Source organism: Phodopus roborovskii, unplaced genomic scaffold (assembly GCF_943737965.1).
Source record: "Phodopus roborovskii unplaced genomic scaffold, PHOROB, whole genome shotgun sequence".
Lineage (NCBI taxonomy): Eukaryota > Metazoa > Chordata > Mammalia > Rodentia > Cricetidae > Phodopus > Phodopus roborovskii.
This window is the reverse complement of record NW_026126567.1, coordinates 11,704,180-11,726,675: the sequence shown is the minus strand read 5'-3', so window position 1 is coordinate 11,726,675 and position 22,496 is coordinate 11,704,180. Positions and strand designations below refer to the sequence as shown.

The 22,496-nt window shown below is 43.9% G+C and overlaps 1 protein-coding gene across 2 annotated transcripts in view; it reads left to right on the top strand.

Moving 5' to 3' along the window:
• Nucleotides 1–22,496, top strand: part of Nsmce2 (NSE2 (MMS21) homolog, SMC5-SMC6 complex SUMO ligase) — a 196,657-nt gene that overhangs the window by 51,665 nt on the left and 122,496 nt on the right. For both annotated transcript variants that reach the window (XM_051202553.1, XM_051202554.1), the window contains exon 4: nucleotides 14,896–15,049. In XM_051202553.1, the coding sequence (XP_051058510.1) occupies nucleotides 14,896–15,049 (154 nt within the window). The remainder of the gene's footprint in view (nucleotides 1–14,895; nucleotides 15,050–22,496) is intronic.

Genomic DNA, 22,496 nt, shown 5'->3' with positions numbered 1-22,496 from the left:
GCAGTGAAAAAGCCCATTGGTTGCATGGACGTTTGTCTGTGCAAAGAGATTTGGAGGACTTAGCTGAAATCCAGGCGAGAGGTACTGAAGTCACTTTCTCTTTCCTGTGTGCCCAAGGCTAGCTTAAGCCAGGGCTGTAAATACCAGCTCAAACTTCAGTCCCCCGCCCCACGAGTAAGAGTTGAAATTGGGGTTCTTTTCCAGGAGTGAGAAGCCGTTTTGGCTAAAGGAAGGACTTACCCAGGTCACCTTGCTGCTCAGGGAGTGCCAGTCGAGCTTCACCTTCCCTGCTACCTATGACTCAAGGCTTTTCGTCATAACGTTGCTGCATTCAAGATGGAAGCAGTTTGTCACATTCACTTAGGATGTATCTGTCAGCTGAGAGAGAATAATTTTTATTTCATCTTAGTTATAAAGTGTATTTAGAATCTTGCTTATATCTTATGAAACTCTCAAAAGTGGAGGCTTGAGGAGTTTAATCTAGACAAAACATGTCTCTCCACACTGCTCTGTCATGTGTAATGGAGGAATCCCATTAGTGTTATCTGTTTGGGGGAAAGAATATTGTTATATATGCGCAAATTTTATACTACAATAAACTAGAGCATCTATAATGGGCTCCTCTAAAACCACTAGTGCTTTATTTTGAAGGGGGCAGTGTTGTGGGTGCGAAGGGATTTTAGGGACTTAGAGTGAAATTGAACTGACACCGACCTTCTTTACTCTGAGATGGGTTATGTCTGAGTTTATTAAAGCAGCCTGTCCTTTCCTTTCCATATAACAGGCAGCCCACGTCACTCTCTGACATCTCTTACCCCACGTCACTCTCTGACATCTCTTACCCCACCTCACTCTCTGACATCTTACCCCACCTCACTCTCTGACATCTTACCCCACGTCATACTCTGACATCTTACCCCACCTCACTCTCTGACATCTTACCCCACCTCACTCTCTGACATCTCTTACCCCACGTCACTCTCTGACATCTTACCCCACCTCACTCTCTGACATCTTACCCCACCTCACTCTCTGACATCTTACCCCACGTCACTCTCTGTCATCTCTTACCCCACCTCACTCTCTGACATCTTACCCCACGTCACTCTCTGTCATCTTACCCCACGTCACTCTCTGTCATCTCTTACCCCACCTCACTCTCTGACATCTTACCCCACGTCACTCTCTGACATCTTACCCCACCTCACTCTCTGACATCTTACCCCACGTCACTCTCTGTCATCTCTTACCCCACCTCACTCTCTGACATCTTACCCCACCTCACTCTCTGACATCTTACCCCACCTCACTCTCTGACATCTCTTACCCCACGTCACTCTCTGACATCTCTTACCCCATGTCATACTCTGACATCTTACCCCACGTCATACTCTGACATATCTTACCCCACGTCACTGTCTGACATCTTACCCCACGTCATACTCTGGCATCTTACCCCGTGTGCACACTCTGATATCCCTTACCCCGTGTCCTCCATGTGCACACTGACATATTTTACTCCATGGCCTCCATACTTTCCATGCACACTCAGCTGTTTCTCATTCCACACCCACCCCATACACTATTACATCATTCACCTCATGCCCCTTTGTGCACAAAGACTGGAGCAAGACATGTTTGTTTGTTTGGTTTTCTTTTCCTTTTCTTTATTTCTTCCATTTATTTATTTATTTATTTGTTTATTTTCTTTTTGCGAGACAAGGATTCTCTGTGGCTTTGGAGCCTGGCCTGGAACTCACTCTGTAGACCAGGCTGGCCTGGAACTCACAGAGATCCGCCTGCCTCTGCCTCCCGAGTGCTGGGCTGACAGGCGTGAGCCTAAGAACACGCCCTCCCTTCATCGTGCTTCCAGTACTTTATTCTTAGATTTGAATAGGAGGTGATTGTTCACCACCAGGTCAGCGTCAGCATCACAGCCTCTGCTGAGTTATGGAGACAAGAAAAGCTTATCTAAATATGTATGCATTTGAGGTGCCCTAAGCTAGAACTCTGTTTGCTCAGGACTCTAAATTTGATGTAATATAGTGTAATATACTTATGATCTATGTGTATGGAGAGTATAATGGCGAAGAGTTAGGAAGTTGATCTTAAAACAGTGCTCTAAAAGAAATTATTCTAAAGGGATAGGAAAATACCAGATATGGTAAAACCAACAAACAAACAAAACCCTTTTTTTGGGAAATACATTATTATTTTTCTCTTTATTGTATCTGTATGTCTCTGTGGTAGTTTGAAGGAACATGTCCCCTAAGGGAAGGGCACTATTAGGAGCTGTGGTCTCACTGGAGGAATCATGTCACTGTGGGGGCGGGTGGACTTTGAAGTCTTTTTTCTCAAGTTTCCCTCAGTGTGACAGACAGGTGACCTCTGTAGACTGCAGAATGGAGCACTCTGAGCTCCAGCACAGAGCAGCCTGCAACAGCCCTGCTCCCCATCATGACCACAGTGGACTGAACCTCTGAAAATGTAAGCCGCCACCCCGATTAAATGTTTTCTTTGTAAGAGTTGTCCTGGTCCTGGTCTCTTCACAGCAATAGAAACTGCAACTAAGACAGCCTGACAGGAAGCAGCTTCACGGGGGAGGGCTTCATTTTGGCTCACAGCTTAAGGGATAGAGGTGCCATGGCAAGGAAGGCATGGGAACAAGAGCCTGAGGCAGGGGGCTGGGCACCAGTGTCAGCAGTCAGGAGGCAGAACAGGCAGGAAGTGAGGTCAGGCTGTTAAGCCTCAAGGCCTGCCCTCAGTGCCCCCCCATCTCCTACCCCCCCCCCCCCGCCAAACAGCCCCAGTATCTGGGAACCGCTTGCTCACACACAAGCCTCTGGAGAATGTATTCTCTAACTTCATCTCTGCAGTAGAAACGGAAGCACTGGAGGAAGTATCTGGCCCGATTCCACATCATTACATCATGGAGGAGCCGAGAGCAGGGACTTCAGTCCTTGATAGAAGTGTGCATGCACCGAGTGCTGCCCAGGCAAGGTCTGTCGAAACTAAGCCGAAAGTCAGTGTGGTTGTTCAGAGGTCTGCTTAGTCATATAGTTAGAATATCTCATTTGATAACCAGTACCCGGCTTACATTTTAAGACTTAGAAGTATAGCATGTTTGACTGCCCACCTTGTGGGTTTAAAGCTGCCTTTAAGAATGCCACAATATCTATCTACACCAGAAGCTCATGACACCAGTGGAGTGTGGTGGTGAAGTACCTGTGTAAATGCTGGAGTATCCTAAGTAAATCCCCTTGAACAGGCTCTCAGGAATGTCTGCAGTTTAGGCTGCACTAAGAGCAGTGGTTCTCAGCCCACGGGTTCAACAACTCTTTCACAGGGGTTGTCTAAGACCATCAGAAAACAGATACTTACATAACATTCATAATGGTAGCAAAATTACAGTTACGAAGTAGCAACAAAAAGTCCTTTATGGCTGGGGTCAGCACAGCGTGAGGAACTGTATTAAAAGAGCCACAGCATGAGGAAGGGTGAGAACCATTGTTGTAGAGGCTGGGAAGGAGAGGAACAGGAACGGACTCCGCGCCGCCTCCTCCTCCCATGTCTCTGTCCATTTGAGATGCTCTAACAAGTGCCATGAGTCGCTTGTGGACAGCAGATGTGTGCATTGTAGGAGGCTGGGAGGACGAAGCTCAGACACCAGCAGTTCAGGGTCTGCTGAGAGGTCCCTTTGTCCAGTGAGGTTAAATGGGACAATCGCTGGGAAATGCCTGTGTATCTCAATACAGTGAAGATAAAAAGTGATTATTTGAAAGCAGCTGCAATTACTGTTACAGATTTTTATCCTGTTGAATTATAACTGCTTTGTCCTTGTCTACCTACCTTCTCTACCGTGGTTGAAGTTGGCTCTGTCTTAAACTAGCTATTATAATAATGGCAGCAATGTGATCCTGAGAATATTGTAATAGTCAGTAATGGAGCAGGGTACCATTTAAGTACCAAGGAAGCACGAGGGAGTATCTCTCAGCCACTGTTTTCCAAAAGAACTTTGGGCAGTAATGCAGCCATTTTGCACTGTGAAGAATGTCCACTGCTATCTGTGTGGCAATGCACTGAAAAAGTCCAAATGTAAACGGCTTCATGAGCCCAGCGACTGCACTACTGGACTTCGAAATCTCTGCATGTCCTCTGTGCCCTGACTCCTGAATTGAGTAGAGTTCTGTGTGAGGAAATGGTCTTCCGAGAGATTCATTTGCCCACCAGCTTGTGTGAGACCTAAGGAATTTGAAGGCTAAAAGTCTAGGGAACCTAGTTCCAGGGCCTATACTAGCACCTTCTATGTGCACTGTCCTTGTGTTCTTTCTCAAGAATTGGAGCGTCACCAGCAAAGGCCAAGGTGACATCTGTATTCTTGCCGCAAAGAATGGTTGTCCTCAAGCAAAGTGTCACTACCAATATAAGAAGTTTCCCTAACCTAAATGCGTTACTGACTTAGACAGGTAAGTTCAGCTGTCCGCCTCTTCCGCCCTCTTTATGGCTACACCTTCCTTTGAGGCTTAAGTTTGCAACAGCAGCAGCAACATGCTACCTCTCAACACACACCTGCCTTCTTTTGTGAAAAGGTCTGCTCTGCTATTTCCCCAATAAGGGAAGAGAGGAGAAGAAAATGGGAACTACCCCACACCCCTACCTTAGCCTAAGATCTAGGTCACTCTGCCTGTATGTAGTGGTTTCTGCCATCCGTTGTCTTTTACCACTAGTTATGGCAAAGCTAAGAGATATTCCAGAGTCAGCCACATTTGTCTTTCCCTGCTCTATAGTAGCAGTCCCGATTACCCTTGACAGTCGCAGCCCATTGCCTCAACCTGTTTTTAGCCTGCCCTTCTCTGATAGTGGCAGAAGGGGCTTACATTTACCAGGCTCCTGTTTGAACTTCCAAATCAATAGAGACGTTGTTGAGCCCTTGGACAGTCGTTCTTTGCTTGGGTTCTGAGACTGTCCAACCAGTAAAACCAGAGTTGCCATAAAGTAGGGTGGGGTGGGGTGTAAGCCTCATCAGTTGTGACTGGTTCCTTTGCCCCCAGCCTGTCCACTCTGGCTCTAGGAGAAACAATGTCTGATGGTTTCTGGGTCTCAGTATTAATAGAATGCCACCTTAGCTAACCCAATGAGGTGCTAGAACCGAGCCTTTCAGCAATGACTTTAGCATCTTTCTGGATAATAAGATACAGGGTAAGAGCCATACATCTTATTAGTTAGTGTCAGCCTGCATGGATGCACTGCTTCATTGTAAGCTCTCAGGTGAGACCCACGGCAGCTAACAAGGTATTGGCTCATTCCATGGATGGTGGGAGCATGGTGGATGGCAAAGGCAGAGCTCGCACATGACCGGGATTGGTTGGGAAGGTTGCCTGGAGTCCTCCATGTCTTCACGGTGTTGATGGTGTGAAAGAGATACTTGAATGACTTGTTCCTCTCTGTCCCTGCCCCACTTTGACCTTGTGTAAAATATTTAATACTGTGAGCTGTCTACTCCTTGTGCCAGTGAAACTGAGATAAAGATGCTTTTGAACTTGGGGCTTGGAGCCTCTTGGAGTTAAAGTGTACTGTTAGCAACAGCCACAACCCTCATCCCACCCGCCTTAGGTTTGGACTTCCTTAGACCGAGCACTTCAGAGCATCTGGAATGGTGAGTCAGTGTTATCTCAGGAGCTGCTTCCCTAGTGCCTGATAAGCTTTCTTGTGAGTGCTCACCGTAGTGTCACAATCTCTTTAACTAGTTAAAGAGTGTTTGTTTCCCCCTCTAGGTCTCAAACCAAAGACAGTACCAGGGACTAATTACTTTGATATTCCGTATATCTTCTGATGCCTAGCACAGTGCCATGTATAAATTATTGAGTGGATAAACAGAGCATACATTTTCTTTAAATGCCGTCAAAAGACTATTCCTCGAAAATGATCAAGCAAACGCTGAGAGGCAAGATCAGTATTCTGGTTTATTCTCTCAGGGAAACCAGAAGCCTCAAGCTGTAATTGGAGTACACCAGTTGTTCCTGTTGGCCCCAGGCTTAGGGTGGGCATATGAGGTGCAATGAGCAACCTCCTGGGTGATTTTCAGCAGTGTAAGTCCTTAGTAACAGATACCCGAAGATGACAAGCTGCTTTATTCGACCGCCGTCCTTTGATTGCATTCTAACAGGCCTGGTCATTAGAACCAGGTCAATAGCATCCATAAATGTTTGACCTTGCTCCTTTCCGATCTTTATCTGAGCAGCTTGAAGGAAGAAAGGTGTTCCATGTCTGATTGGGACTGCTCAGTGGTTGTGTTACAACACCTTGGCAAATTGTAAAGTCCACTCGATGTGTCATAATGAACCACAAGGAAGTATTTTCTCTCAAGTGTCTAGTTAGCAATCAGAATCTTGCTAAATAATGCTGCTAGGAAACATAGCGAACTACAAATAATTTGGCCCAGTAGAGGTTAGTGTACCTTGTACAGTCACAAAAGAAGCTGGCATAAGATGAAGGGACAGTCCCATGCCAGTTTTCATTAAAGATAGATCCATGAATATTTCTTAAGTATGGAAAGAATAAAATATGCAGAGTGTAGTGTGTCTCTGTGCGTACGTGCAATAAGGGCATCTGTCTACAGTGAAAGCGCGGTGATCCTCCTTTGAGACACACCTTTTAATAAAACTTTCACCGACCCTTCTTGCTACGTATAGGTGGAGACAGTGTTGCCTACGCTAATGTACTCTGTGTGTGACCAGTTGGATTGCTGGTGTGTCATAAGTGTGGGCCAGCATCCATAAATGCTTCAGTGCTTAGCATAATGCCTAACACTCCATTGGGACTCAGTAAATATTTGTTGAATGAGAATTCTGAGAACAATTGAGCCAATTCTCTGTGCATTTCTAGATGAACCAGGCCCCATAGCTTTAGATCCAGCTAACAAGAAATTAGAATACTGAATGTTCTCACTAAGCAGAATAAAAGCAAATTTTGTCCCACTGATGCATGCTGTAGTGAACCCTGTGAGTGAGACTGGGAAGAAAGTGTTGGAAGCCAGGCCTCTAAGTGGCCGTTTGAAAGTTAGTCAGTCCATCTGAGACTGTCAGTCCAGTTAACAGGAATGACTAATTTATACTAGATTCTCACATGACTCAAGAAGTGACCGAATGACTCAGACCATTAATATCTCACACTCCTGTGAGCTCCCCTCCCAGTGAAATGATGCCTGCAAGGCAATAATGGTAATTGCAGCAGGAGGAGGAGATCTGGATTTTGCCCCATGGCAATAAAACGACACACTTTTGAGTAATCGCACATGCATACAGTATTGTACAGAAGAAATGGGGTATATTATCATTTTATACTGCTGTTAATGCTTCTACTTGAGCAGAGTCGAAGTAGCATGCAGTTTCAGTATGGGTTACAATTGAGTTCCACCTTTTGTTTCTACCGGTACCTCTCCCCAAACCAGCCGGCAAAAGCCTGCTTTCTGTGTAGAGGAGGGACTAGCCACCAGAATCATGAAGTCAGCTTCGTACCTGCTCCTGGCTGACATGGAGGAAATGGGCTGTCACTGTCAGCCAGGAGTGCATTTTAGTTACGGTATAGCTAAGGGGCCAGAGAGCTGGCTCAGCAGGTAAGGGTCCTTGCTACCATGGTAACCTGAGTTCAGTCCCCCAGACCCACATGGTGGAAGGACAGAAACAATGCTGAGAAGTTGTCCTCTGGCCTCTCTCATGTGCAATGTAGCATGCGCATACATATAAATAAACGATTAAACATTTCAGCTGAATATTCACAAATGTTCTTTGAGCTAAAACTAAGCAGTTCATTGAAGAGTGATTGGTGATTTGCATTTTTTTTTTTCCTTCATTACTGCCTATCTTTTTGAAATGATTCATTGAACAAGGTCTGGGTGTTTGGCATGAGCTTTTGTGCCTTGCTCGACTCTTGCCAGAGTCCCAGATGACTCAGATGAGTCGCATGGTACTTCTCAATCTTTGCTTTACTCAGCCTCTCTGAGACATTTGACACATCTTAAAATTCCTCCCCAAACTTCGGGGTACTTTCTTTGCTTGTCTTGTTAACTCTTACCAGGTTTCTTGTTTTAAACTCTTCTAGCTGCCTGTTAAATGTGGTATTCTCCAAAGTTCTATCTTGGTCCTTGTATTCCCATGTATTCAGTTTCCTTGGTGATCTCTTTCATTTCCATGGTTCCCATGAAAATTTGTTCTGGAGGCCTCCATGTGGATGTCTCCAGGCATAACTGAGTGCAGATCTGCAGATCCAGCCACTCACAGATCTGTCTCCATAACGTTAATCCCAATAGCAATCATAGTATACAGGCAGTAATAACAGCCCCTCATTATAGCATACTCTGTCAGTGCCTGAAGGCTTTATCACTTTGTTCTGTGATGTGAATACTGTTATTTCTGCTGGGTATGAGAGGAAATCAGAGTTGGATGCATACAGTGGCTTTTCTAAGGTCCTTCAATGAGTAGCAGAGTCTCATTTCTAACTCTAGAGCCCAAATATTTTTTTTTTTAAAGTGTGTGTGTGTGCGCGTGCGTGTGTGTGTTTTGAGACACGGTTTCTCTGTGGCCCTGGCTGTCCTGGAACTTGCTCTGTAGACCAGGCTGGCCTCAAACTCACAGAGATTCACCTGCCTCTGCTAGGATCAAAGGCATATGCCACCACTGCCTGGCTGAGCCCAAATTTTTAACCTTAACACCTTAGATTAGTATGTCTAGGTGGATTCCATTGTTGCCCTCTCCTACACACACCTTCATTTGCTTCTGCCCACATGAGGGGACATTTGAGGATCTGGAAATGGAGCTTGGTGGTACAGCTCTTACCTAGCGTGAGACCAGCCCTGGATTTTATCCCAAGCACTAGATGGCCACATACTGTAGGTACAGAAGGACTTATGTATTTATTGTTGCTTGGCTGTTTTTTCCTTTTTGAGATAGGATCTTGAGTAGCTTACGTTGGCCTTAAACTATGTGGTCAAGGATGCCCTTGGACTCCTTGATCTTCCTGCTTCTACTTCTTCATGCTGGGATTTACAATAGCATACCATCATGCCCTGTTTCAAAACTACTTTCATATATACGAAGGAATCAGACTTGTAGTCTTGAAGCTGATCTATCATTTGACTCCTATGTTGATTTAAACCTGAACTTCCAATTTAAAGTCCAGATCCTGCAGCAGCAGCCATGTGGGTTGGAATAGCTGTTCTCTGCTAATCCAGCCTTCACAGTCCTTGATTTCCCCTAAGTGAGATACATCACTTGCTTGCCCTTGGTGTTTTTCATTTATGCTTCCCCATTGCTTCCATTTCAGTCTTCGAACATGTGGAAGTATCTGTGCTGATGTTGGAAGGAAAGGGATGCAACTTTTGACCATCCACCATATGCCAGAGTTTAAACATTAGTAGAATTTTGTTGTCTCAGCATTATCAAAGTGTATACTCCTGGTTCCTAATAAAGAAATGACAAAAATCAAAGGGTTTCCAGAGGATTGTTTGACACCACACCCGGAAGTGGAATTGGGCTGTCCCGGGGTCCATGCTGACCTCACCCATCTCACTTGAAGCTGCTGTCACCCTCTGCACAAGGGATGCATGCGCCCCTTCTTCCCATGACTTGGTTCCTGCTGCTTTGCCCTTCCTTGCCACTAAAATATCAGAACTCTCTCAGTTCTCTCTGGCTTGGAAAAGGAAGAAAGGGAGAAAGAGAGAATCAGGAGGGAGGAATGCCACAGAAGAAGGGAACATTTTTTCTTAAGACACAGCTTGTTTTGGCCAAAGGGAAACAATAAAGCTCAAGTTAGAAATCCCTAAAGCCAAGTTAGACTCTTACACACCACAGAGCAGCTACTGACTACCTAACCTGCTGGCGAGGGTCATTTCCCTGCAGGCCCACAGGTGCTCAACCAGTGCTGGAGATGAATGGATTGTAAGAAGGCCAAGGAGAGATACAAAAAGGAAGTAATCTTTGCCAAGCCAGCCATAACTATTTATCAAGACCTTGTTTCAGAAAGTGGGGGGTGGAGGGAGATGTTATGATGCAGGCATGTAACCTCTGCTGCTGGGGAAGCGGAAGCAAGAGGATTCCAAGTTCAAGGTCTGCCTGGACCATTTAGTGAGGGTCTGCTTTAAAATAAAAACAAGGAAGAAGGCTTACAGCTCCGTTGTGGTGTGTTTGTCCAGCATGTGTGAGACCCTGTGTTCACCTGGTATCCCAAATGAAAAAAAGTAAGAGAAAGGAAACGTAAATAAATAGATTGTTCTACTGCCTTATATATATATATATTTTTTTTTATTGTAATTTATATATCTTATGTAATGTTTTAGAATAGATGGATATGGATGAGTAGATGAAAATGTGTGTGCTTGTGCTTTGAATATTTGACAGGTTTCACAAATACCAATAAAATGAATATTATCTGCTTACTCCTGAAAGGGTGGAACAGTTCATTATACAAAATAGTCATTCATTCATTCATTCATTCATTCATTCATTCATTCATTGTTTTTAAATCAGTCTTCCTTTCACCCAAGCTGGCCTTCGGCTTACTGTGGACCCTAAAGCCATCTTCAAACTCAAGGGTTCTCCTTCTGCCTTAGTCTCCTAAGGGCTGGGGTTTCACATGTGTGCTACCCAGTGAAGAAGAAACATGACTTTGCTTTTGTGTAGTGTTGTGGATTTGCACTTAGGACCTTACACAGTCTAGTCTACTTACAGCTCGGGTCCATACCTCAGGGTTTTAAAAGGCATCCTGCCAGGTGGTGGTGGGAAGAGGCAGGTGGATCTCTATGATTCTGAGGCCAGCCTGGTCTACAGAATGAGTTTCAGGACAGCCAGGGCTGTTAACACTAAGAAACCCTGTCCTTCACTAAACACATTATTCTACCACCAAATATTTAATTTTGTCTGATTTCAGTTACAGTTTAACTTTAACCTGAGTATTTGTTACTGTGGAAGGGCCAATTGATATGTCATATTATAGAATCCGATCATGAGGCTGAAGACATGGTCCGCAGTTAAGAGTACTTGCTGCCCTTTCAGAGGACCCGAGTTCTATTCCCAGCACCCACAGCAGGCAGTTTAAAAACCATGTTATTGGACCTCCAAGGCAGATCCAGCACCCTCTTCTGGCTCTCTGAGATCATTAAGTAGCCCTTAATCCAACATGACTAATAACAGAAGAAGAAATGAAGACATGGGCATATCCAGTGAGAGGGCCATGTGTTGGTGTGGGAAAAGACAGCCTTATAATTGAGAGACCATGTTGTAACACAGAAAAAATAGCCTTCTACAGCAGGAAGAAAATGTGGGCATGGGAGGTGACCCCCTCATGTAGTGGGAGGACCAAATGATAGCACCACAGAAGATGGCCATATGTGGAGACAAGTCCACATAATGGCATGGACAAAGATGGACTACAAGCCCAGAACAGAAACGAACGCCTTTGACCCCCTGATCTTGTATTTCTGGACTTCAGAACTGTAAAAGTGAATTCTTGTTGCTTAAACCACCTAGTAAATCTTGGTGCTTTATCTTAGCCGCTTGTTGAATTGACACTCCCAGTGGGGCTTACACATTCTGTCTGGACATGTTTTCTTTGGTAAGTCAGTGGATGGGATAACCTCTCATGTCAGGTCCCTTTCAAGTATTCCAGCTTTGTCCTAAAGAACAAAGACCATCTTTATCTTCTTACCCTAGAGTAACACACGTGATCATTTACTAAAAAAATAAAAAAGGAAAAATAGAAAAAATAAAGAAAAGAAAAGCTGTTTTCCCTTATTTCTCTTTAAAATACAGGTAAAACAAGAAACATAAGAAAGGGGGGGGGGGAAACACCAACAAACATGGTACCCGATTGATGCAGTGATTGACACATGATAAGCTGTTATCGTTTTGATTCCTTGGGTAGACATCCTGTTTGCACTGGAAATGTGCCCCAGATACTACAGTGAACTTCCGTAAAAGATGTTTGCTATGGTAAAATATTGTGCTTTACAACTTCCTGGAAGTTCTGGCCACGACAAAAACACGTTTACATCAGTAAATTGAGTTTATTCTGGTGTTTCTAATCATGTTTCATATTGCAGTCCTGTTGACTTCAAATGGTGACTCCTGTCTTCTATCACCGCTTTCCACACAGCCCAGCTCCCACCCCGTCCTCTGTTTAGTGCTGCGGTAGCTCTTGTCATCCAATCATAGCAATTACAGGAGTTACATTTGCTGAATGAATTCATTATGTTTTTTTGTCTTTTTGTTTATTCTTCTCTCATACGACACATCCCAATGCAGTTTCCTCGCCCTCACTCTCCCCAGCCCAGCCCACCTCCCCTCTCCCCAGATGCACTGCTCCTCTGTTCCCCTTCACAAAAGAGCAGGCCTCCCAGGGACGTCACCCCAACACGGCATAGCAAGAAGCTGACGTTAAGACTGGGCACAGACGCTCCCGCCAAGGCTGGACAAGTGTTCTGTATCATCTGCTCATGCTAGATATTTGCTCATCATCCCAGTTTATGTCCTAGTTTCAGTTTGGTCAGACACCTTAAGAGAGCTCATCTGATTGGCTCCCTGCAGCACCGCCACCAACGCCTTAGACTAATGGGAGCCTGCTTTCTTTTGTAAACCTAGAAAGAGCCTGTATTAAGGCTGGGCAAGGCACCCCAGTATGAGGAATAGGTTTCCATAAAGCCAACCCACGCATTAGGGACAGCTCCTGCTCCACTGTTAGGAGTCCCACAAGTAGACCAAGCTACACAACACTCGCATGTATGTAGAGGGCCTAGGTCAGTCCAGAGATTGTGGGAGTGGCCAACCAGTGACTGGTCCAGCTGCAGACCCCTACTGTGAAAGTGAGTCCACCCTGACACCGCCTGGAGGGCCGGGACCAGAGGGCAGATGGCCCAGAGACCTAGGATAGAATCAAACGTGACTAGAGGGGGAAATACCAATGAAATGATGCCTAACGTATTTCTTAACTTTTTTAACTGATTAAAAAAGACCAACTTTAGATGCTCTGTAAATTGTCTTCTAGCCCAGAAATGATATATTCCAGTAATACTAATAACAAGTTGATAATTTTGGCTGTTACTAGATTAAGCCCTATTATGGTCAGTTTGAAATACTTAGAGTACTACCTCCTGCTATGTGCCTACCAGGGACTGGCAGTGTAGCGATAAGCCAGATGTCTGTCACAGAGTCTCTGTTTTATTAGGAGTAAAAGACGAGAGGGACATGTTCAATGGTGGTCAACACAATGGTGAGCGAAGAGGAGGAGTAGAGATGTGCTGAGGAAGTAGCTAGAACCCAAGAGCCAGGAAGGAGACACAGGCTCTTCTCCACCAGGCAGGATAGAAATAGAGGTGGCCGCTCTTCCAGATGACCTGAGTTTGATTCCCAGCACCCATGTTAGGTGGCTCACAGTTAGGTGCAGCAGGGTGGGCTGTCCGAAACTTCTAGCCTCTTTGTAGGCACTTGCACTCACATGCCCCTACCCACACAGAGACACGTGCACATACACATAATTTAAAATAATAAGTAAAAATCTGAAAAAGGAATTAGAAAGTAACCGATTCTCTGGGTGTCACCGATAGGCCACAAGACAAATCTCAGAGGCAATTAAGATTTTCTAGCAGAGGCTGGGTATAGCTAGTGATAGAGCATGTGCTTATCTTGCAACAGGTACAGTCCCCACACAACACAAAACCAGAGCTAATGCCGCAGTACAAGACCTGCTATGTCTTATTCTCATTTCCTGGTCTGTAATACGAGGTTACGTCATCTCTGATGGGTTCCGAGAAGATGAAGGGCTAGCTCGCTCCTGGCAACAGCTCCTTGAGTTTGCCATCAGTGAGCCTACAAGTCTACTCAAGACCCAGATAGTTGCAGTGGCAGCCACCCTCCCTGTCTTTTGTCCTATAATTGTCCCCAGGGGCCTGGGTACTAAAGGCTAAGTTGATTATTATTTTTCCTCACTGCAGAACTTGCCGTTTGGATGGGAGTGCTTGGCCTTGCAAGGCCGTGCAGTCAGAAATTGTTGAGGGATGAAGGGTAGTGGGGTGTGAGTAGTGAAAACACCCAAGACACCAGCATTCATATTACTTCATAGAAAAGGAGGTGGCTTTCCCAAGCCAAACCCTGGAAGACAGGTTTCTGTCTCTACTGCTGATGTGGGACAGCCAAGGCCCTGTCAGCCATTCCGTGAAAACAAACAAACCATGGTGGTATGGGCAGCACTGGGAAAGAAAGAAGGACTGGGGGCTCCGATAAAGTGGTGCGGCGGCTGCTGCTGAGGGTTTGTTCTAAAGGAGATGAAGATCTAGTTAATTACGAAGAACGAGATAGATGGGTAGAGATGTGATGATGTGATGTGCACACAGGCAAATGTAATTGGGGCAGTGAGTAAGAATATAATGTTCACAGTCGGGTACGTGTGATAGTTCTGCATGGCTGAAAGTTTTATAATATTTAGGGAGAAGAACACATCCTGAGAGTTTGGCTTTGAACACAACAAGCGGGACCCTTGCTCCTTGTTAGGCCAGGAAGCTGTGGAAGGTCAAGGTGGTGGTTAGTGTGCGGAGTCACTGGGCAGCTGGTCAGGGCCTCGAAGAGCACTGAGACAGACAGTAGAGTGACCGCTGATGCACACAGGGCTAGCCGAGCAGACAGATGTGAAGGACCAGCAGTGATGCCCGGGGCTGGACGGAAGTCAGGGAAAGTGTAGCCGGCAGGTGGGGGAATGGGTCCCAGCACCTTTTCTGAGTAGTTCTCTGAGTAGTCTTGTCTCTTGGGAGAATCCTTTTGTCTCTCATACCAACTTTTGAACTAAATGAGATCTGTAATCCTTGCTGCTAACTCTGGTCTCTAACTGACATGGATTTGTTGTCTCCCTCAGGTAAAAGAAGAACGCCCAGAAAAGGTGCCAGACTTGAAGCTCCTGGTGGAGAAGAAGTTTGTGGCTTTACAGGATAAGAACTCTGACGCTGACTTTAAAGACAGCGAGAAGTTTGTGCAATACAAGCAGCAGCTGAGGGAGCTGAAGAAGCAATGTAAGTGGCTGCTTGGCTTTGGCGCCTTGAAGTGCGGGGCTGGCCTGTGAGCCGCCCCGGACGCCGGCTCTGTAGCTCGCTGCCCTGCTTGCCCATCCTCTTCCCCACCCAGTGCCTTGTCTTGTTGCAGTTTTGTGTTTGTCTGATTTTGGTTGCAGTCGCCTCTCTCTCCATTTCTGAACGCCCACAGTTCCCCCGAATTGTCTCACTGCTGGGGAGGGGATTGGGAAAACAAAACGGGGGACCATTTTATTCGGATAACCTGGTAATTCTTCCCAGATACATTGAGCTGCTGTGCCGGGCTCTAACGTGTTTGTTCCTATTTGCTGCCGCGGAGCAGCACTGGTGAAGCCTCCTCAGAGGGTTCTCCTCAGTACTGTCAATCCCTCGGACACCGAACCCGGGCGCGGTTAATTCCGTGCCGTTTCCCAGTTGGCTTCTACTTTAGACGACTATCATAGGGTTTTAACAGATATAACTTTGACTTGAAAATGGAAGTGAGGAAAAGAATTCACCGCACGCATGCACATGCGCTCGCGCACGCGCACACACACACACAGAGTACCATAAGTAAAATGTCTTCTCCGTACAGTGGAGAACCAGTGTTCCATGCTTTCCTGGTTTTCCACGTGATCCTCAAAACAAAGTCGAGTGAATTGCATCTGTTTTGGTCTTGGCATCTATTTTGTGGTATAGGGTTTTGTGTAGAATTTGTTTGTTTTTTTCATTTTTGTTTTAAGATTAAGCCTCATTTATTTCTTAAAGAATTTTAGAGAAGAGCAAATAACTTTTTTCCTCTTTAGTTAGCCTTCTTTCACACTCCTTTGTACACGGACAGAGAAGGAATGTTGTATATGACATGAATTCATTTTGTGCCCTTATAGGTCCTCAGTGTATCGATTTGTTTTAAAGTAGGCCTTCTTCTAAATATGAGTGTTTTCTTTAAATTGGTGCTGAGATCTCAAAAATAACTGAGGAAGCTGCTTCAGTTTTGTCTATTTTACAAATAACTCAAGTTTCACAATTTAGAGTGTTTTGCAACTCTGATGAGATTATTGCTGTTCTGTAAATTTAAACAGTAAGCATTTTCCCTCTATTTGGTTCTTCATTGAATATTGCCACTACCAAAATCTTTCTAAAGTAATTTGTACTGTTCCCCAAAATAGAGAATAACCCCCAGGAGAGAGGTGATGGGACTTTGAGTTTTCATGTTTGTCATAACAGACAAATATTTTTAAGTTTAGTGTACATGGATCTACAGATTATGACAGATATAACATTGAATCAGAATCTCTTACTTTAATAGTATTTCATAATACAAACTGAGGAGTGAATATAAAAGTATCTTTCTTGTTACTCACAAAGTTATTGTTCTATAAATGAAATTATAATGACTTTTAGATTAATAGGTCTCTAACAGCATGAGATGCAACAAAATAAGTACTGAAGTTGTGATTGTTTTTTCTTTACTATGGGGAGAGAGGAAAAGAGAGGAGAGAGAGAGAAGATAGATGTATTTCCCCAGATGCAGCCATACACATCATTTGGATAGTTAAATCTAATGACAAAGTGAATTTATATTGAAAGGAACGCTTCCTTATATAAGAGTTCCCCATGCATTGCAACACTGGGATTAACAGAACTTTCCCTTTAATTTCCCCTAAAATGTTACTTTTAAAGGTCTAGATCTTGAATACAGAGCAAACAGAGTATCAGTATTCTTTTGAAGTGCTGTATAAGATGGATGGATGGTGCTTAGGAAACAAAATGCGAAATTCCTTGCTAGTGTTTTGAGCATTGCTAGTTAAATTTGCACCATATCTGAAAGAGTTAGCTTTTTGATTCCATTCTGCTGTGAGTCTTGATTAGGACCAGGCTCCCACACTGCCTGGGAGTCCAGATTGGAGGTTCGCTGTGACATTAAATGGGCTCATGGATCTGTTTTTGAGATATGTTCTGGAGTTTTTAAAGACTGGGAAATAGAAGCGAGAGACAGACCCTTGCTGAAGTGAGATCCAGGCATAGTGGTGTGGTCCTGTAATCCCTGCACTGAGGAGGTAGAGATGACAGAGTCACAAGTGTGAGGCCAGCCTGGGCTACCTCATGAGTACCAGGCCAGCCAAGGCTATCCGGCGAGACTCCATCTTAAAAGATAAAACAACTGATGTATGGAAAAGTTGTTTGAAAGTAGAAACATTCATATTTTCTCCATCTTCATTATGGGAGGTGTAGTTTGCAGGGGATTTAATTTATCAAATCATAATTTAATCAAAGACATGTCAAGTAGGGTTACATCAGGGTGGGGGACGAAGGTGGTTGGGTCTGGTGGGCAGGACTAGGCACACTCTACTGCAGTCACAGTTCCCCTGCTAGAGCTAAGCAGCTGCTTCTCAGACATGGTGATCCCACGTCTCTTTAACACACTGAAAGTACAATTTTGGGGTCCCAGGGCTTCAGTTCACACCTGTTTGTGTGTGTGTGTGTGTGTGTGTGTGTGTGTGAGAGAGAGAGAGAGAGAGAGAGAGAATATATCTTAGTATTTATCCTATTGGAAATCAGAACCGAGGATTAAAAAAAATTAATCTATTTTAAGAAATATGCCCATTACATGTTAAGTATAAATAACATTTGACATGAAAAGTTAACTATTCCCCAAATATCAGGAATTTTTACTGAGGCAGGTGGTATTGTTTCTCATTTTTGCAAACTCAGCTTGTGGCCCACAAAGCAGCTGGGCCCTTTTTCTTGCTTTTGCTTTGCTGGGTATACCTTGTTCTGGTTGAAAGCAAGTAAGATCTCACACATTGGTATAGTAGTTGCATTTCCGACCATCAGAAATTCCCATTTTGAAAATACCCGGTCTGGGCTGTCTGTGGTATAAATTCAGCCGGAAAACTGGGAATAGTTTTTATAATTGGGGGGGGGGGGTCCACTTGTTGCAGGGATCAAAACAGGAATAATACTCAGTGATGTGAAAATCTGCTTTCCGTCTTTATAACTATGTTGATTAGAACCCAGACATGCTTTCTTGTTTATGTATAGTCTGTGGCAGCTTTCACAATGTCATTTCAGATTCCATGTTGCATCACAAACCACTGGCCACAAAGCTTATAACACGAACTATCTGGTTCTTTACAGAAAAAAATTACTGATTCCTGATCTAGACTACATCCAGAAATAAGAGTTTCTTGTTATACCATACATTTATCTTAGTATGTTCAGGACACTTGAATGTAGAACACATGCTCCATATTAATCTATATAGTTGATAGTCTCAAGTGAATACAAGTTGGGAACTCAGTTCTTAGAAAAAGACAATGTATACAAACAACATGAGAACCATTAACATAGTAAATCTAAAGCAAAGGAAATGTCAGAAACAAGTATTTTGTGAGGGAAGTCAGAACATTGTATCTGGCCTGCTCATACTGCCTGTCATGGTAGGGCTCTGTAGAACAATATATTCAGAAACTTTCTGAGGTTGGACTTAGGCTCAGTAGGGAAAAAGATACTGATGGATTACAGCGGGAGAGAGCAGGCAATGCAAATGTAAACCTAGTGGACCAGCCACACTTGTTTAAGGATAGGATTACTCCAAAGATAGCACGTTTTATTTGCATATAATAATGCCATAGTGATTATGTCTTGTACATAAACTAAGTATCAAATCCAGCTTCTTTGAACACATCATTTTATCCCTTGGATACCTGGTGGCCTATTGTGGTTACTTCCCTCATTGTTGTGGTAATAGCGTCTGGCAGAAGCAACCTCAGGGAGGAAGACTATGGTTGACAGTTTCTGGGATTTCAGTCCCAGTTCTTGTGATTGGAAATCACAACAGCAGTAGCATGCGGATAAGGCCCTTCACTTCTTGGCTGATAGGAAAGGGCCAGGAACAAGGTAACCCCCAGATCTGTGACTGGTGACCTCCTTCGTCAAGGTCCTACCTCCTAAGGTTTCCAGAACCTCACAAAAAAGATGGGGATATTAGTATTCAACACATGAGCATCTTGGAGAGATTTCATACTTTGTCCATAGTGCCTGTATGTTACATAGAGAAAATAATGTACACTCCAGTTTATTTCTCAAGGCTGTCACCTAGACTGTGTGAGGTACTGCTTCCTTGCAAACCCTCAAACTTGCTTATGTTCATTATTGAAAGAGCCTATTTTATAGCATAGTAGAAAGGATATATTCTTAGTAGCTAGAAAAGCTGCATCCCAGCCTAACAAATTAACTTTTATATGAGTCCTTTTTGTTGGCCTATGCATTCTGTACTCATCTGAGCTTTGTCATGGTCAGGTTCTGTATTGTACCCAGTATATGAGATTCTTAGCCCTTGTGAATTAATGAATGTCAGCTACCATTGTTTGAATGCCTGCTTATATAGGAATACTGTGTATATGCATTGCTATTTACTTCTCATCACTCTTCAAGATGATTGGAGAGAGGTAATACAGCATGCTTTTGACCCTTAGTGCTGAAGTCCAGGTACCATTTGGGGGAAATCAAAGCCTGTGAGAGTGTTTTGGTTTATATTTCTTTTTGTTTACCTCAATGATCCTGACTCTTGGAAAAGACTCTCCTTTTAACTTTTGTGCTCATTCCTGAGAGATGGACTGTCCAGTACTAATTCATGTGGGTCACCAGGCCATGGGACAGAAAGAACTATGTGTGCTAGTGCCCCTGGGTAGAGTGTTTGTCTAGCTGGTCAGAAACTGTTCCTGGCAGTGGTGTTTAGAAAGCAGGGAGTTGAGATGCAACAAACATTGTTCTTCTCTAGCTCATGACCCTGACAGTACATTTAATACACAGTACCTAAGATTGACATTTCCCTTGTAAGCACTTGCTGTGTTCTAGCAGATGAATGGTGTAGTCATTACATCACATGTTTACAGCAAGTTCTGTGCGATTTATTTCAAGCCTAACCAACAGTAAACTGGCCCGTGCACCATCATTTCGGTCTTGGCAGTACCCACACAGGGAAAGGGATGGACAAACACCGCAGGTTCTGTTTTCAGCAGACCTAATACTATATAATGGGAATCATGGAGGTGACACGAAGCTGGCAGATACATTCACAAGAGAAGTTTTAGAATGAGAGGTGGCTATAATTAAAGTTGGTAAAGGAAGGCGCCCTTGTCACGGTACAAATGAGTCAGAGCAAGTAGGAACAACGGAACTGTGGGTGTCTCTCTCATTGTGACTTATGTGAGGGTGCTGTTCTTCGTTCTAGGAGACCAGAGCCTCAGAGCTAGGGAGCTGACAGATGCTATACTGAAGAAAATAATTATATTGTCAAGTTGTATTTCCAGAAATTAGAAAGATTTCAGTTTTGCAATTTATATATAATCGGAATGTCAGACATATTATTAAGTATTTCTGGTACATCAGGTTTTGTTTTGTTTTGTTTTAAGACATATATTTGTGTTTCAGAAAGTTTTTTTTTTTTAAATAGAAGCTGGCAGCTCAGCGTTACCGTGTTTACATATCACAAGTGGACAAGACTCAGTTAATGTTCCCGAGACTTTAAAACACAATGTGTCAAGTTAATAATTTGTCTCTGACAAGCCCCTCTACTTGAGTGTTATCCATGCACATGGAAGCAGTTACACGAGTCAGGGCAGAGGAAGACGTGAGAGCAGCAGACCCATGTGCTATGCAGAGCTCTGCACCCAGTGCAGTGCTAAAAGACAGTGTTGGAATGAAGCCAGCTGGTGTAATCCTGCACATGGAGAACAATAGTGACTTTCTGTATGTATTTTCAATTTGAAAGTTTTAGAAGCATCCATTCATGTGATACAGTGAAGTCATGGTATCGGGAGTAGAAAGCTGCAGGGTCATCTCTGGCCTCCGTTTCTATGTCTGGATGTCATGCACTCCCTTCCTGAGGGCTTCCTTCTTCAAGGTGATGGAGTGTGGCGTCCTCACTTGTCAACATACACACTGCCTCTGTGCTACCATCTGAATAAATTTCCTTAGAAATTCCGTGTCTGAGAATCTTCCTCAGACAGGTGTTCACAAAGGGTGGAGCAAAATTGATTTCGTGCAGTAGTGTCCCTTACAATACCGTTTATAATTAATACATAAGTAATAACATGAATGGCTGTCAGTGGAAGGTTAGTTAAATAAAATGCACTGCACTGATAATGCAAAATATTTACTTTAGGAATTAAATGTTTATGCTACTAAGACTTTTTAGAAGTAGCATACAAAGTTTAATACTGGCTCCGAGCCTGGTAGCTCGTGCCTGTATGTCTATTTTCAGAAGACAGAGGCAGGACATTTTAACCAGCTTGGGCTGCAGAGTGAGTTCCAGGCTAGCAAGCACTGCATGTAGCGTGAGACCTACCTCAGGAAAAAAAAGTAAATAATAAATGAGAGTTAAAGTGTTTAGTGTGAGTATATGTAAAGTGGACTTTATCTGGATGTAGTGGCGTATGCCTGTAATCCCAGCACTCTGGAAACCTAGAAAAGAGAATTGATACAGGATTGAAACCAGTTTGAGCTAGATGATGACACCCTGTCTCAAAAAATAAAAACCCAAGTAGACTTCGTCAAATTTGAAAACATTCAACTCATGAAAAGACAAACTGTTCAGAAAATAAGTTAGCAAATTATAAATGGGAACAGAACTCTGACAAACCATGTGTCTTGCAAAGGCTGGAGGGTATCCAGGCTGTATGGGGGGCAATAGCATAATAGAAAGAAAGCCTTCACTGCAGAGTTCAGAAGAGACCTGGAGACGTCAAAAAGGAATGCACAGAAACAAGCAGGTAGCGTGTGCTAAAGATACCGCCCTCACAGAGAGCGCTGCTGGGTGGTGTCATGATCTACCCCATCTCTATCCTCAGTCCAGAAAGCGTGCTTACACCTGTACTGCACCTTCTAAACGAGTCTGTATAACGCCAATAAAAAACAAACCCTTCCATCACTAAACACTGCTACAAGCTGGGAACGACCGGAATGCTTGGGAGGTTGTTTCCTTAGAAAAGATGAATCAAGTCTGGGGCTGTAGCTTAGGACTAGGCATGTACAGGCCCTGAGCACCACACTCTGCCTGCAGAGGGTGCAGGGATACAAGCATAATGTGAGACAAGGTTTCAAAGGCGTTAAAAGAAGCAAGGTCCCCTCTTACTTCAGCCTGGCCCGGAAACTCATGTGAGCATGCTTCTACGGTGCAGTCCTGTCTCACCAGGCCAGTCTTCATCCTTTGCTGCTGTCTTTCTCAGTGCCTTGTAATGTCACTCTGGAAGTAGCAGAAGAGCAAATGGCTTCTAAGCCAGCATTAACACTTGGTGTATGTTGGAAGCAGGGCTGTAAGGCATGTTTTATCTTAAAAACACATGTATTACTTAACAGCAGTGTAAACGATCAATTTAACCTCTAGTCCCATTTAACAGATGAGATTCTGCAAAGCCCAGTTTCTTGCTCAGTTTTGTCACCT